Consider the following 17,308-nt stretch of genomic DNA (forward strand, 5'->3'; position numbering starts at 1 on the left):
CAGCTGTATTTTCTGAGGAAGGGGACTGTGGGGGGGGCAGTCTTCTCTCAGGACCGCAGCCCCAGGATACCTACCCCAGCACGCTGCCTGAGATTTTGATATGGACACTGTCGATGTGACTGTCGCAGTTGGAACAGATGGTAGTGATGTGGCCTGAGGAGTCACTACCCAGTATCAGGTCGGTGGAGATGGAGACGCCCTGGATGCTCAGTTCAAAATTGCCACCGGCCTTGCTGAAAGGGGGACAGGGGGAGGTGAAGCCTTTCCTCCTGGTGCTTCCCCCATTAGCAGGGGGATCCCCCACTCCAGGAATCAGGGGCTTCAGAGAGAAGAGGCAGCTGTGCAAACAAACCTCACAACACTGGGTGTCAGACTTCTAGCTTGGCATCCCAACCTGTTTCCACATGGTGCCTCCCTCAGAGCCCTTGCTGTGTGGCTTCGTTCCTGTTTCTTAGCCTCTCTGGGTGTCTGTTTTCTTATCCAGACTTTGTACTAGCAGCTGACCATGGGGCGTAAGTCTCAGTTTTGTCTCTACAAATCTGAGTGTTTGGTGTTGTGACTTTAAACAATTACTGATCCATTTATCTACTAATGAAGTTAAGCACCGTCCCTGTAGGAAGGAAATGAATTTATATAAGGCAGGGGACAGGAATGTGCATGGTCAGCTCTGCCTTTTGCACATTTATTTTTTCCCTATCACAAAGACTTATGCTCTGGGTGGCACACAGCACTCAGGGAAGGAGCCACACCTTTTAGCTGGGCCTAGCTATGCACAGACACAGACACAGCATCATGGTTACTGTTTTAAGCCCCTGAGGTGGGGATGCTTGTTACACAGCAATAGTAGCTGGCTAATACAGGGAAGAAAGCAAAAGTCCTTAGCTTTCCCTTCTGAGCCACACACACCAACTCAGCTTTGCCACGTCCTGCACTGGGATGTAAATAAACTCAGCTCATCATCCAGGCTTTTAAGTTCTTTTAAGTGGACAGTTCTCCCAGCCCAGAAACCCTGCTGTGATACATGTCTCTAGACAAGGCAGAAGTGGACATTCCCACCACCCTGGGAGGCACCACTCTCGATGCCTCCGAGTGCCGCCAGTCCATCCAGCAACCCTTGCGCGTGAGACTCACAGGAAGTTCTTCCTTGACATCCACTTTCCATTGATCTTGATGCTGGCATCTTTGATGAACAGTCGGAGGCCATCACTGGGCAGCATCTCGATCTCGGGATTAGGAATATGAAATCCATCCACAGCCATGCTGCAGAGGAAAAAGTCCCAGTCAGCATCACCCACATGCCACCCTGGACATGTCACTGGGTCACTCCTGTGCTTTAGGCTGCTTAGGTTCACCATGGACTGGCAGTTTCCACCTCGTAGGGTGCTCATCAACAAAGACGGCAAGCCTCACCTGTAGAATTCGTAGGAACCCTTTCCCAGGTGCTTGATCTTAAAGACTCCAGAGAAGTCAGGAACACTGATAGTCTGTAGCTCCTTCTGCAACTCAACCACTCCCTGCTGGCACGCTGGAGGACAGAGCATAGAGAGGCAAGCTCAGAACTCAGCTCACAAGCCAGGGCTGGAGGCTCCTGACCTCAGAGATGACGGCGGGATGCAGCAGGGGGTCTGTCTTCAGACAGCCAGGACCTTGAGCCGGTGGCTTACCTACTCCTCCCCATTCTGTATGCCACTCCGATGTCACAGAGATAAAGACACAAAGAGGACCATGTCCCAGCACTGCTCTGTGAACACTGGAATAGTCATTCTTGGACAGTGAACCATTCTTTTGATTTTTTTTCAACCATTTGAACCACAAAGACCATCTTTAAGGATGTGTGTGTACACCTGTAATCCCAGCTCTGAGGACGCAGAAGCAGGAGAGTTTTAATATAAGAGCATACCGCAAGACCCTGTCTCTAAACCAAATGCCGGGACATGGCTCAGTAAAGGACCAGAGTTCAGATCCCCAGAAGCCACATAAAGCTGGCGGGTGGGGTGACTTGTCTGTAATTCCAGTGCTCAGGAGACGGGGACAGGGGTCCCAGAGCAAGCTGGCTGGCTAGAACAGCCATATCAGAGAGCTCTGGATTGAAGACCGGCCTCAAAATTTAAAATGGAGAATGATCAAGGAAGACACCCAGTGTCAATTTCTGGCCTTCACACGACATATGAGCACCATCACACACACACACACACACACACACACACACACACACACACACACACACACTGTGCACGGTGCCTGAGGAACAACACCCAAGCTTACCCCTGGCTCCCAGGTGTACCTACCCCCGTTATAATGTATGCGCACACATCCCAAAACAAAAACCTTCCTAGCTCATAGGTCATTCAGAAATATACGGCAAGGCACACTGAGCCTGCGGGCTGTAGTTTGTCAATCCTGCTCAGATGTAACAACCCCAAACAGCCGGTCAAGTATCTCTCTCCACACCTCCCTCTGGACTGCAGTCCCACTGATGCACACCTCTATAGCCTCCAGACTCTGGCTACAGGACCTTTGCACATGAGGCTCCTGCTAGCCACCTGTTCAGCTTCTCCTCTGTTCCATCGCCAGTTCTTCAGGAAGCTTCCCTGACACAGACGTTTAGCATCTTCACAGTCTTAGTGTCTTATTTGGAGCACCCATTCTTTGTAACTACGCATCTATTCCCATGACTCTGATTGATGTCACTCTCCCTTGCTAAATGGACATCTCCAGAAGTTGGTGCCATGCCAGCTTTTATGCATTAGTGTGTCTCTGGTATTTACCATGGTGCCTGGCATGTACTATTTGTTGGGTAAATAAATGAATGTCCCAGAGGCAGGAATTCTGCTACCAGTGATCATGTGGCTAACAGCACCAATTAACAGGCAACCACGTCTCCGAAGGGAGAAGAGGGAGGCAGAGAGGTGACCTGAGGTGGCTTCCAGTTTGCCAGGAGCCAGCCCAGATGTCATTATAACCAGCAACAGTAACAGTAAAAAGCACGGGGGTCTTCCCATCCACCAGCACTGCTCCCTGCAAAGCTGAGCAGTCCTAGGAAGGGGGTCCTTCCCTTCCCGCCCACCCCCTAGTGCTCTGGTCAAGAGCTCACTGCTGACATATGGTAAAGTCAAGATGGGAGATCAAGGCTTCTTGTTCCCCAAGTTCAGGTCCCAGGGTCAGCCTTTGGATGTGGGCATACAAATGAATAATAGGCTTGCTGCATTTTTAAAAACTCACTCCAGTTGCCACATGGGACACTGGAGCTGAGCCTCTGCTCCCACAAAAGCTGTCAGTCACACATGCACTCATGTGACATGTATGTACACACACACACACACACACACGCCAGCTCTGGGTTTAAACACAACCGTATCCTCCTCGACGCTCATAGGGGAATCTGTTTGCATCCCTGCGATGGCCTGCATGGCCTGGAACATGAGTTCTGGGATAGGAAAGCAGATCCCTGGGACCTGTGCACAGATCCCCTGGGTTTGAGAACCTGCCCCTACCTGGTCTGATCTGAGCTGGGATCGCCCTGAGTTCTGCAGTTCCTCTCTCTGCCACCAGGAGGCAGCACTAGGCAGCCCCAAGAAGGGCTTCAGTGAGGACTAGAGCGCCTTTGCAAGAGACTCTGCTCACCTGCAGGAGTGCTGTGTCCCACCCACCCAGTCCTGCAATGGCAGGATCGGACCGGTGGATCTGTGAGGCGCCTGGCAGCGAAGCAGGTGAGCGGAGTTGTTACCTGCCTGGCCTTTGGGAGTAGCCTGGGGTAGCTTTCCCAGAGTCTGCCCGCAGAGTGTGTACATCTCACTGGAGGCGCCCCCCGCACCCCCTGCCTGCTTAGTCTCTAACAAAGGAGGTAAGGCAGACGACTGACTTTGGAAAGAAAGGGCCTAGAAATGTCACGGTGTAGAGAGAAGGGACCGTGGGGACCCTCAGAGCCCCGGGGCACTTGGAATCTTCTAGAGTAGTGTGATCCAGTCCCAGCTCTGACACTTTTCTAGTCCTATGAGACCGTGCCTTAGTTTCTTTCTATGTAAAATAGGGGGAGGGGGGAAGCAGTGAACTTGCCAGGCATCCGATTTAAAGGGCTGTGCACCCTAAGTGCCCTGTCAGGGAAGGGGAGGAAGAGAGAAAGGCATCCAATTACCGAAGTCCAGACCCTTCTGGGAGATCATGGCCACGAAGCCAGGGTCGGTGGCCGCTGTCAGGGCTGTGCCAATGATGGCCAGCAGCGCCAGGGCTGACCATTTCCGCACGTTGTCAGGGCCCCAGGTCATGTCCTCTAGGGCAGCCCAAACCTCAAGGCCTCGGATGGGAACCTGAGACCTATAAAGAAGCCTTCTGGGGAAGGGCAGGGCAGTAGTAGAAAGAGGAAGGAGGAAGGCAGCCGTGGGGGCGGGAGGGGGAGGGCAGCTGCGGTTCCCCATCAACGTTGGGGACCAGTCCAGGGGCTGCCCCAGTGGAGCCTAGAGGTCTGTGCGAGCATGGGCATGTGCGCATGTGCTGTGCACGTGCACGCGCACACCCATGCCAGCACGCGCGAGCCTGTTGAGACCTGTGGCTCTGGGACGGATTCCTCTTCCTAAGCACTCCATCCTTTTCTTGCGTCCTCCTCGCCTCATGTAAGGCTTTCTTTCAAGCTGGGTGGTGACCACACGGAGACTCCCTGTCTCTAGTTCCTATCCCTTTGGTTGTATCCGTAGTAAAATGTTTAAAAAACGGGACCTTTGGAGGTGTCCCCCATCCCAGGCCGCAGGGGTATTTTTTAATGCTCTAATTTTGGAGTCTTGTCCTTGGTATCTCAGCTACTCTTTAAGGCTGGTCTCAGCCTCTCGGTGCTTCTCTGTGCCTCGGTTTCCTCTCCTATAGAGTGGTGGTGGTGGTGGTGGTGGTGGTGGTTGGGGACTATCACCTTTGCCCCTAGCTTACTGTGAGGACAGGATGGCCTTCCAGTAGGGAAAGCAGGCATAGTGTGCCTTGCGAGAAAGAGAATCCAGATGGGAGCCTTAACCGGAACTTCAGAAATAAATACGAGAATCAGTTACATGGACTTGTCTCCAAGACACAACACCAAACATATTTTAATTTTCGCCTGTCCCATTTTTTCCTGGCAAGCGTATAGTTAGTTCTGCCTGTTTGTTTTCCTATCAGACCGGGATCCTAGTGGGTAGCCCGGGAAAGTTCCCTTTCTCTGAATACGTTCTCCCCCGGCTTTCAATATTCCATCGTTTCCTAAACCCAGTTTTCTTAACCAGATATCTGTTTTCACACATTTCACTCCTCCTTCTCAGGGACCAGGATTTGAGGCTTCTGAGGGGACAGTAGGCTTCTCTTAGAGCCAAGATACGTCTAACACCATCAGGAGCAGGAGGCGCTAAGCTGGAGGGGCAAGGTGGGAACCCCCACCCCAGCCCCTCCCGCAATCTAGTTCAGCTTTGCATGCAGGACGGCGAAGTTCTGCAGTCTCGGGGCTGCAGCAGCCTCAGGCCCCTAGTGGGAGTGGCCCGGTCTCCATGGTGAACAGAGGAGGCTGGACTTCAGAGGCTCAAGGTTTCTCATGCCCCACCCCAATCACCCGGATTTTATGGAAGTCTAAAAGTCGGGATCCTCCTATCCTCCTGAGGGCTCATTTCCTTTCTTCCTTCTTTCCTTCCTTTCTTCCTTCCTTTTTTTCCCCTCATCACTTCTTTCTAAGCAGATCCTCCTGCTATCTGCCCCAGCTAGGAGACATTGCCTTCCAGACATTGGAAGAAACACAGAGCTGTGTACACAGGACTTGCCAGATGTTGCTCCTCCTATGCAATGATATCGGTAAAGGACCCTGCCTTTCAAGAGGCGGTGAAGGGGAGACGCCAGGAATTCTTGTCCCTGGGTTTTCGCCCTCTGGATCTCCCTCAGAACATTTCTTCTGCACCGGAGGCAGCTGGGATCCATGGCCTGTCATAAAATGCCATTTTCAGAGAATAATCCTGGACACCTTCCCATTCAGACATACACTCGGGCAAAACACCCATGCATATAAAGTGAAAATGATTTTCAAAATACATTTCAAAAAATAAAAATAAGGCGTAGAGTGACGCAGGAACACACAGAGAACAGGTGTCCCAGGTTTAGGAAATTTTGACATTGTGCATATACCCTGGTATAATTTCTTTGGTTCCTATGGATTTCTGGTCTTTTTCCTAAGTAATTTTTAAGTATGTATATACCTGTATATCTGTGCGAATGTGCGTTCATGTGTGTGCACACATGAGTGCAAAGTGACTTCAGAGGCTAGAAGAGGGTGACAGACCTCCCTGAGCTGGAATTACAGACAGTTGTAAGATGACTGAAGCAGGTGCTGGGAACTGAATCAGGACCCTCTGCATGAGATAGAAGACGTTTTGTTTTGTTTTGTTTTGTTTTGTTTTGTTTTGTTTTGTTTTGTTTTGTTTTGTTTTGTTTTGTTTTTTAACCACGGAGCCCTCTCTAGCCTGGACGTTTATTCTGCTCAGAATGTCCACTTGTCTCAACCTCACCCACACTATTCTGCTGACCGACTCCACATGGCTTAAGTGATGAGCAGAACCTGAGGTCACAGTGGGACTTCATGGGGGGACATCACAAGTGGGCTGGCCTAGAGGTGGATTCTGTGCACTGTCTTGCTCTAGGTTCTTATTCTGTTGAAAGGTAAACTAGAGTGAGTGCCACCTGGACCTGGGCTCTGGCTCAGGCCTTGTCACCTGCTCCTGGCTAGAGTCTGCCTAAGCTCCAGCCCCGCTTTCTGAAGCCATTTTTCCTTTCTGGGCGAGACAGTGTCTGTGCTGGAAGTGTGCAGACAATGAAGTGAGCCATCAGACGTGAGGAGATGTGCACACACAGCTTCTAGCTTAGTCATGATTCAGCTCCGGTCTGCTCTGGCAGGGGAGGCCCAAACCCTTACTGAGACAGCCTACCAGGGTCCTACTGCAGAGATGGGGGACCTCTGGCATCTGGGTTTTTTTCCTGAGTGCATGCAGCCGCACTTAGCAACTCCCTAGGTGAGCAGGCCCCAGCCGCAGCGGTTACGATTGGCTGTGGAGCCTGACAGTCATTGACCTGAGTTCCAGACCTCTTTGCTGAACCTCAAACTTCTCCCCTGTTCCCAAACTCCATCCCTAGACACCATGCCTTTTATTAGCTCTGACCAACCTTTGAGGCCAGCCTGATCTACAGAGCAAGATCCAGGACAGCCAGGGCTACGCAGCGAAACACTGAAAAACAAACAACAAAAATAGATGTTCCATTGTGGCAGCCATGTATTATAGTTTTGCGTTGTTTATGCTCTGAATTTAGAGCTAGGAAGTTGTTTTTTGTTTGTTTGTTTTTTGTTTTGTTTTTTGTTCTTGTCTTTTAAAAAGCTACAGGGTCCACAAAGGAAGCTGATGGAATTCCCTGTAATGAGGGCTGTTACAATGAGAGACCAGGGTCACAAAGGGGCCTGGAGGAGGGAGGGGGAATTAGACATTACGTGAGACAAAAACAATACAGTATATGGAGATCTGAACATGATAGAAGTTTACAGGGAAGGAGGGGCTTCCCTCTAACCTAGTGATTCTTAACTTTCCTAATGCCGCGACCCTTTAATACAGTTACAGCGACCCCCAAACATAAAGTTATTCCACTGCTACTTCATAATTGTAATTTTGCTACTGTTATGAATTGTAATGTAAATATCTGATGTGCAGAATATCTGATATGTGACCCCACGTGTAATGGTTTGTATATCCTTGGACCAGGGAGTGGCACCATCTGGAGGTGTGGCCTTGTTGGAATAGGTGTGACCTGGTTGGAGTGGGTGTGTCACTGTGGGTGTGGGCATAAGATCCTCACCTTAGTTGCTTGAAAGTCAGTCTTCCACTAGCAGCCTTTGGATGAAGACATAGAACTCTCAGCTCCTCCTGCGCCATGCCTGCCTGGATACTGCCATGCTCCCACCTTGATGATAATGGACTGAACCTCTGAACCTGTAAGCCAGCCCCAATTAAATGTTGTTTTTTATAAGACTTGCCTTGGTCATGGTGTCTGTTCACAGCAGTAAAACACTAACCAGTGTTTAAAGGTCTCGACCCACAGAGACCTTTAAATCACTGCTTTAAAGCCTGGAGAAGAACTTCATTAAGAGTGAGAAAGAGCCAGGCGTGGTGGCGCATGCCTTTCATCTCAGCACTTGGGAGGGAGAGGCAGGCGGATTTCTGAGTTCGAGGCCAGCCTGGTCTACAGAGTGAGTTCCAGGACAGCCAGGGCTATACAGAGAAACCCTGTCTCAAAAAAACATACATACATACATACATACATACATACATACATACATACTTAAAGTGAGAAAGAGAGCTAACTCAGGAGGCAGAGGCAGGAAGATATCTGTGAGTTCCAGACTAGCCAGGGTGACATAGTGAGACCCTGCTTTAAAAATCTGAGAGTTGGGGTGGTGGCTTTAGAGTCTCCTTCTCCCCACCCCAGACAGACTTCTCCCAGGGGAGTCACAGACCAACTCTCAGAGCAAAGGAGAGGCCTGAGCTTTTACGCCCTTCTAGGGGTAGTGGGAAGTTTCACATCACAATTTCGTTGTTAACATTTCAGGTCATTTGTCTCATGCACATAGAAATCTATGTGCATAGATGTATATATTAGATCTTCTCTTGGAAGTGTTTGAGCATTGATGCAGTGTGTGTTTTCTAGAAACAAGGGCATTGTCCCACATAACCACAGCACCGTCAACAGCCCAGAGCCAGCGGCCAGCTTACAGACCCCTTTCAGGACTCATGTGCAGTCTCCACAGGGTCCAGGCAGGATCTGCCACTGACGTCACTTGTGCCCCCCACTGCCCAGCCTCCTGTGAGCTGAAACAGATCCACTGTGTTCCCTTGTGTTTCATGACCTTAACATTTCTGAAGAACAAGCCAGCCACTATCTGAAGAATGCCAGTTTGGGATGGTCTGAAGTTTTCTGGGGGTTGGAGTTAGGCCACACATTCCCGCAAGGGACCTGGTAGTGATGCTGCCTTCCCAGTGCCTTAGTCTGTGGCATTAAGTTGTTGCCTGCTGGGGATGTTGCTGTTGTCTGTGGCTCAGGTGTGTTGAGAAGGCTTGAGGAGGGCTGGCAGATGGGGTGCCAGCCTGCAGGTGTCGGCGTGCCGTTCTTCTCACGCTTATTGGGTATATGGTCTTTAAAAAGCAGAGTGGGGGCCCCAGGAGGCATCTGAACATCATGTGGCAGCTACCGAAGTCACACTCAGGGCTGTGACTCAGGACAGAGCCCAGGCACATATTTCTGGTTCACCTGATACTTCCAAGTTGATGCTGATTTGGCTGGTAGGTACGTTTTCATCCTGATACTCTCCCAGAATCAGGACCTGACCCTCAGGGTGACCTCCTAGGACAAATCTCAAGGTTTCCAGGGCACCTGGCTGGAGACAGAGGGGAGGAGACATTATCCCCTGGGGGATAAAAGGGGCAGAGTCTGGGAAGTCAGCATCACATCTTCTTCATGCCTCTGAGTACAGGACCAGTCCCTATAGGAGGTCTCTTCCTGAACCAAGGTTCTTGGCCTTTGTGCTTGTCTGAAAGTCTCTGAAGCACCAGGCCTGGGTCACAGTGCAGTCACTGACTGCTCTGTCTTGTTAGGGGCAGACCAGGTCCACCCACTCACCAGTTTCAGGAAGGGCTATCATATCAGCCAGCTTGTGTCTCCTTACCTGTTAGGTGGGACACTGATGCTGGCCTCATGGGGCATCAGGAGACAAGGTGCACGGCAGCTGAGTGGGGACGTGGGGGTGCCTATGGGACTATGGCTTGCTTTTTCCTTCCTTCCCCATCTCCGAGTCTATCCATGCCTGCAGCTGTGGGGAAGACAGGGACTTTCATAATCTAGATTCCATACTTCCAAATTCAATCAAGCCTGGGTTAAATATTTGGGGGGGAAAAAGCCAATCTAGAAAGTTCTGTAAAACTTGAACTGGTCCCATGCTAAGTGCATGTGAATGTGGTAATATGTGGGTGCACCCAGCTATGGCTCCCCCTCAGAGCTCCTTTCTCTCCAGCCTTGACCTTGAACTGTGTTTGTCTCTCGTCTCTTTTGTACAGTTTACTGTTTGTGGGGGACTTGAGGACCAATCCTCTTAAGGATACTGCTGACCTCTTGAGGGGAAAAGTGAGGTGGGTCTTCTGGCTGAGAGGCTGCACCTCAGGCCCTCTGCATTCAGCCAGCAGCGCCTTCTGCTTAAGGAAGCAGGTTTGGTGAGGTTCCTGGGTACAGAAGGCTAATGCTTCAACTCTCAAGATCCCCAGAAACCTGTGCATAGACAGTCTGGCACCATCCGATGGCCAGGGCCTGTGTCCTACCAACAGGACAGGTGCTCCTGGAAAACTCAGAGAAGAGACAAGAGCGCTACCTGATATACCTTTCTAGAACAGTCCTGATGGCTACACGCAGGATGGTGGGTGGCGTAAGGAAGGGAACACCATGGACGGGGGTCCATGCAGAAAGGGCTATCATCTCAGAGTGGGACCTGTGCATCCAGCCCACAGGAAGGCTTCTCTAACCTGGAAACTGTCACGTGGAGGCAGCTATGGTGAGGAGGAGGGAATGTTAAACCAAGGGACAGAGGATGTGGTCTTTAGGGCTTATAATGTGAGACCGCAAGAAGAAGGCATTGTGGATGAGGCCACAGGGGTGTATTCTGGTCTTGTCCTTGAAGATAAGTGACTTTAAGTATGAGGGTCCTTCTGGATGCTAGTTTGATTTGGGGGAGGTGACACTGCAAATTTAACACATTTGCATTTGTTTGGTCCCCAGTTATAGATCTCAGACCAACGAGCCCAGGGCCACGTCCGAGGACCCTGGATGGAGTTTAGCCAATGATGTAATAGGAGAGTACAGTGGGAGTGGGGTCTAAATTATAATGAGAGGAAACAGTTTGAAGATAAAGACTGGAATCCGTCCTCCTCCTCGCCCCACTGATAATAGATAGGTCCTGTCTTCAATTCTTTTTTTTTTTTTTTTTAGATTTATCTATTTATTATATGTAAGTACACTGTAGCTGTCTTCAGACACTCCAGAAGAGGGAGTCAGATCTCGTTACGGATGGTTGTGAGCCACCATGTGGTTGCTGGGATTTGAACTCCTGACCTTCGGAAGAGCAGTCGGGTGCTCTTACCCACTGAGCCATCTCACCAGCCCCCCTGTCTTCAATTCTTTAACAGCTGCTGCTTGTGACGGTGGGTACAACCCCAGCTAATGTCCTGCAAGCCTTGTGATTTCTGGCTAGTCTAGTTTGGGGAGAGTGGGAAGGGTGAGAGAGAGCAATATGGGCTTAGGAGAAGCAGAAGAGGGAGGGAGCTCTAGGCCTGTGGCCATTTAGCTACCCAGAGTTTAAAACAACAAAACCAAAAAAACCAAAACCACCACCACCAACAACAACAACAACAAACTCCAACATTACTGATCTCACAGTTCCAGATTCCCAGGAGAGAGGAAATCCAGGTGGACAGAGCAGCTGCAGAGGTGGAAAGACGGGTGAGCCTAAGGGCAGCGCGTGCGCCATGTGCGTGTGTGTGCACTGTTAAAGAACTCAAAGCGCCCATCCCCACCAGTATGTGCCCAGCCTAGAGTCCAGGACTGCTACGGTGGACCACTGGAGCTCTTAAAGGACGCTGAGCTGAGAACTCTTAAAGGATGCTGACCGGAGAACTCATGCCATGGAGGGACAGATTTAAAGCTTTACTGGGTAAAGGCACAGAATCTTCACTTGGGGCCTGTAGATGCCTGGGAGGTAAGCACAGTAGGCCGAAGCTCCGAGTCTTGGCCACCACAGTGCACCTCTCTCCTCTGTTACTTTAAATCTGGTCTGATCCTCGCTTACTTGGCCCCAAAATGAAAAATGAAGGTGTTTTCAACATTTGCAAGGGACATTAGAATCGGCACACTCAGCTCATATAATGTCCAGTTGCAGATCCTGGGGCTGGGCCATTAGAAGTTATCCCTGGTCCCTGGTCCTCCCCTCCTCCTCCTCCTCCCCCTCCTCCTTCTTCCTGCCTGCCCCCGAAGTGCATGGCCTCTTGTTTCATATGATACTGTTGTCATGCTCCACCTTACACAGGCCTAGAGTCTGTAGCAGACAGGACTACAGGCAGAGAGCTCTGAAACCCATATGTCAAAACAGACAACCCCACCCCCTTCAGTTATGTCAGCTATTTTGGTCATAGCTCCACAAAAGTAACTAACATATGTCTGAGTAAAGTGATTACCCCACAATAGGAACTAAGGCTGCCCCTCATGTAGGAACAATTATGTCATTGTGGGACAGGGGCTGCTGCCTATACAGAAACAGACATCATAGCAGGAACAGAATAGGGATTTGCAGAAGCAGGCCTGAGCTGTGATCAACTGGACCATTTCCAGAAGGGCCGCATGGCTGTGTCTACTTCGTTTTGCTTTCTTCATTTCTTTTTATGTTTTACTGTTGCACCTCTGAATGCAGGGCTGAGGACTCAGCACCCCTGAATGCAAGGCTGAGGACTCAGTACCTCTGAAGGCAGGCTGGGGACTCAGTACCCCTGAATACAGGGCTGAGGACTCAGTACCCCTGAATGCAGGACTGAGGACTCAGTACCCGAGAATTCAGGCTATGGACTCAGTACCCCTGAAGGACTGAGGAAGCCAGGCCCTCTGTGTTCTCAGCACAGCTGTGCCAGTTAACTCTCTCTTCCTGCCTTTACCTCTGCTTGTCCCCTTGATGGGCATCTTGAGACAGGTGGTAGAACCTAGTCTTTTGGGACCCTGGAGTCAGAGGCTTTGCCCTTAAATGTCAGTACTAATAAGATGTCATTTTTACCATTTCTATAATGGTTTTTGGCCACTTACTGTCTGTAAAGTACAATGTGGTGCACACCTCGGCTAAAGTGAAGGCTGGCTTGCCTTTCCCTCGAGCCCTGTCAAAGCAGACTCTCTTGACACTCTTTCTGCTCAGGTCAGGCACAGCCTCTCTCTGATGCTGACAGCTGGGAACTACAATACCCACGAACATTGGTCCGTGGTGCACAGCAGCATGGGTGTGGCTGAGTGATCCAGGGAGCCACTCCATGAGAACCACCAAGGGCAGTGTCCTGGCGGGGGTCGGGGGGAGGTCTTTCCCCAGGTGCCTTCCATCCTGAAGGAGGCTTCCTTCCTGTCCTGGTTAGAGTTCTACTGCTGTGACGAAACACCATGACCAAAAGCAACTTGGCTTATGTATCCTGAGTCACAGTCCATCATTGAAGGAAGTCAGGACGGGAACCTGGAAACAGGAGCTGATGCAGAGGCCATGGCTGCTGACTTGCTTGCTCCCTATGCCTTGCTTAGCCTGCTTTCTTGTAGAACCCAGGACCACCAACCCAGGAATGGCCCCATTCACAATGCACTAAGCCCTCCAACAACAACAACCACTAATTAAGAAAATGCCCTACAAGCTGATGGAGGCACAGCCCAATCTGATGGAGGCACTCTCAGTTGACGTTCTCTTCTCTTACATGGCCCCAGCTTGTGGCAAGCTGACATAAAACTAGCTAGAGAAAGGGGAGATGAACACTAATAAAATGTTTTCATGAACACTAATAAAATGTTTTCATGTACTGCACCTGACTGAGAAGGGAGGATGGCTTTCATGGATGAAAATACTGAGTTTGATGGTTAGTTTTAACTATCAACCTGACACAATGTAGAATCAACTGAGACATGAGTCTCAGTGAGGGGCTGTCTAGATCAGGTTGGCTTGAGGAGCGTGAGTAGTGGAGGGGTTGTTGTCTTGATGATATCAATTGATGTGGGAAGCCCCAGCCTAAAGTGGGCGGCACCATTCCCTAGGCTTAGGTCTTTAACTGTATACAAAAGGAGAAAGTGAGCCGAAACACTACCATGCACATGCTCATTGTCTCTCTGCTCCTGACTGAGGCGATGACTAGCTGCTTCAAGTTCCTGATATTTTTGAATGATGGAGTATAAACTGGAATCACTTGTGAGTATATAAGCAAGGCCAGGTACAGTTCTAAGGTCCCTGTACTTGTGCTTACTGCAAACTATCTACAGGACATCCCAAAGAGGCAGACTCAATATCTGTCTCAATATTACAGAGGGAGACAAGGCTCAGAGCCTCACAGCTAAGCTGACTGCTGAGGAGTTGATCTGGTGGACACCAGAGACTGCACTCTTGACCCTCTGAAGCTCATTCACAAGAATGAACCATTGACCAGAAACTACAGGTTCAGAGAGCCCAGCTGCCCAAGGACATCTGAGGAGCCTCTGAGCCTGGATCCATGCCCATGTTTTTGGTCTTCAGCCTTATCTGTCCAGGAAGGAAACTAAATATTGACAGGGTGGGACACGGAGTCCAGCTGCAGCTGCTGTTTTCCCAGCTGTGGAGAGGCAGTCTCCCCTCACTCGATGAGTCAGTCCTGGACTCTAGTAGGTCCTGAAAGCCAGGGCCAAGTGTGGCCACCGTGAGAAAAATACAGAGGACAAAGAAGATAAAACAGATAGATGCATTGTTATGGCCACATGAGGCATCTTACTCAGCAATGAAAAACAGCATCCCTGAGAGACAGAGCTTGCACTTCCTCCACTCCAGACCTTGTTCACACGTTGTCTTCCCACAAGTCTGTGCTTTGCAGAACATCACATAAGTGTACCGTAGAGCTTGTGCCCTGGGGGTCGGGCTTCTACCGTTGAATGTCACACACTGGAGCTTCCCCATGGGTTTCCATCTCTCAGGAGTGCTGTTTTGCCTTGCTGAGGAAGATCTGTTGTGTGGACATAACAGTGTTTGCTTACGCATTCATCACGTGGGCGAATACAGCTGCACTAGCAGTCACATACTGGCCCTTAGGGGAACATGCATATTTTACTAGAGAAACCATCTAGAAATGGTGTTATTGGGCCTTATAGTCTGACCCTTAGCATATGCAACACACTCCCTATGTAGCCTAGGATAGCCTCAAACTCATACTTTTCCTGCCTTAGTGCTGGAATTATAGATGTTTGCTGCCTTGCCTTCTCTCTCTCTCTCTCTCTCTCTCTCTCTCTCTTTCTGTGTGTGTGTGTGTGTGTGTGTGTGTGTGTGTGTGTGTGTGTGCGTGTGTGTGCTCCTGTGTGAGTTTAGAAGCCAGAGGACAATCCTCCTTAGACACTGTACTGGCTAGTTTTGTGTCAACTTGACACAGCTGGAGTTATCAGTTGAGGAAATGCCTTCATGAGATTCAACTGTAAGGCATTTTCTCAATTAGTGATCAAGGGGGAAAGGCCCCTTGTGGGTGGTGCCATCTCTGGGCTGGTAGTCTTGGTTCTATAAGAGAGCAGGCTGAGCAAGCCAGGGGAAGCAAGCCGGTAAAGAACAACCCTTCATGGCCTCTGCATCAGCTCCTGATCTGCTTGAGTTCCAGTCCTTACTTCTTTCAGTGATGAACAGCAATGTGGAAATGTAAGCTGAGTAAACCCTTTCCTCCCCAACTGCTTCTTGGTCGTGATGTTTGTGCAGGAATAGAAACCCTGACTAAGACAGACCCCATTCACCTAAAGCTTTGTGGTTCCACAAGGCTGGCAACCTACTGGTGAGTCCCAGAGATCCAGCTGCCCTCCTTTTCCCAGCACATGCCACCACGCCCAGAGTTTACGGAGTCTGGAGATTCCAGTGAAGGTGCCCAAGCTTATGCAGGTAAGCACATTATTAACTGAGCCTCATCCCTTCCCCTGCCCCCCCCATCTCTTTTTTTTAAACGTGAAAAGCATGAAATTGTGTTTTCTTTAGGGTGATCACATAGCATACAAATTTAAACGATTCTGATGGGGTGCTGTCTTCCACTGCCATTGTGTGACTGAGTCTCTGAGTTTCAGGCAGAGGGCTGCTCTCTCTGTGTTGTTCCCCCACATCCCCAACGCTTGTCCCGTGTTACTCCAGTGGAAGCCTCCGCCTCTTTTTTAGAATAATGTTCCGTGTTTGGTTGTATAGAGACACAAAACTTCATTGAGTGGTCCCGTCCCATCTTGTTGGATACACTCGTGGATTGTCTTCTAGTTTGGGCTCTTAAGGCAGCATCCCTGTGTCAGATCTGCTTGTATTTCCAGTTATGTCCCAAGGGTCAGCTCCTAGACTTGAGCTTTCTCTGACAGAGTTATCTGCTGCTCATTCGTCCTCTCCCCTTAATGTTCCTCTCTCTGTGCATATGTGGAAAGCGTTCACATATATGTCCTGGGAGAAAAAAAAATGGTCTTTCTAACCAATGATGTCAGGCCCTGGGGACACTCATATATCACTGTGTCCCTGGCATCTCCCACAGCAAGAATGGGAAACATCCAGACTCAATTTTAATGGGTCTCATGTAGCCTCCATTGGCCTCAGATTTGCTGTGTAGCCTTAGAGTGACTTTGAACTTCCTCTTTCCCCTGTCTTCACTGAGAGCTGTGGTTACAGGCATAGGCCACCCTGTTTGGTTCATTCAGTGCTGGGTATTGAACTCAGAGTCTTGTGCATGCTAAGCAAGCACTCTACCAGCTGAGCTACATCCCTGGTACCTAGAGTCATTTATATTTACTATAAAAATATACATTAGGTGGAACCTCGGTTAGAACCCAGGCCCTCAGGCATAGAAGGCAAACTGTGCCAATAAAATTCATGCCCAGTCTATTGTATTTTGGGACAGGTTGTGCAAGGCTAGACTTGACCTTTTCATCCCTCTGGGTAGTTGTATTAGTCAGGGTTCTCTAGAGTCACAGAGAGGCGAAGGAGCAAGAGCTAGACTCCCTTCTTCCAATGTCCTTATATTGTCTCCAGCAGAAGGTGTAGCCCAGATTAAAGGTGTGTTCCACCACACCTTTAATCCCAGATGAAAGGTGTAGCCCAGATTAAATCTCCTTAAACTCGGAGATTTAATCTTCTGGAATCCATAGCCACTATGGCTCAAGATCTCCATACCAAGATCCAGATAAGGATCTCCAAACCTCCAGATAAGGGTCACTGGTGAGCCTTCCAATTCTGGATTGTAGTTCATTCCAAATATAGTCAAGTTGACAACCAGGAATAGCCACTACAGTAGTTGATACCACAGGCCCGTGTCACCAGGGAGAGTAAAGGTAGAGTACATGATGTGCCTTATGCAAACATCAAGGTGAAATCAAGGTTGATGCAGATGCAGTTAATGTATGCTGGTAAAATGTTTGCTTGTAGTAAAGATCTCGGGGAGCTGGATTCACAGGGTTCTGGGAGCCAATCTGGGGTGTTTGGATCCTGTTCGCTGAGCCTTTAGGTATCCCTGAAGGGTTTTCCGAGGGTGGG

The 17,308-nt window shown here is 49.7% G+C and overlaps 1 protein-coding gene and 1 long non-coding RNA gene across 3 annotated transcripts in view; both read right to left on the reverse strand.

Moving 5' to 3' along the window:
• Positions 1-4,446, reverse strand: part of LOC110290344 (bactericidal permeability increasing protein) — a 28,962-nt gene extending 24,516 nt beyond the window's left edge. For both annotated transcript variants that reach the window (XM_021156865.2, XM_021156864.2), the window contains exons 1-4: positions 4,136-4,446; positions 1,411-1,525; positions 1,132-1,260; positions 75-233 (exon numbers count right to left, since the gene is read on the reverse strand). In XM_021156865.2, coding sequence (XP_021012524.1) covers positions 75-233; positions 1,132-1,260; positions 1,411-1,525; positions 4,136-4,415 — 683 coding nt within the window. In that variant the 5' untranslated portion in view covers positions 4,416-4,446. The remainder of the gene's footprint in view (positions 1-74; positions 234-1,131; positions 1,261-1,410; positions 1,526-4,135) is intronic.
• LOC147005743 (uncharacterized) overlaps positions 1-17,308 on the reverse strand; it is a 152,885-nt gene that overhangs the window by 126,205 nt on the left and 9,372 nt on the right. The gene's annotated exons all lie outside the window — the stretch shown is intronic.

The sequence above is a fragment of the Mus caroli genome, unplaced genomic scaffold, assembly GCF_978045245.1.
Source record: "Mus caroli unplaced genomic scaffold, Mus_caroli_1 scaffold_2, whole genome shotgun sequence".
Lineage (NCBI taxonomy): Eukaryota > Metazoa > Chordata > Mammalia > Rodentia > Muridae > Mus > Mus caroli.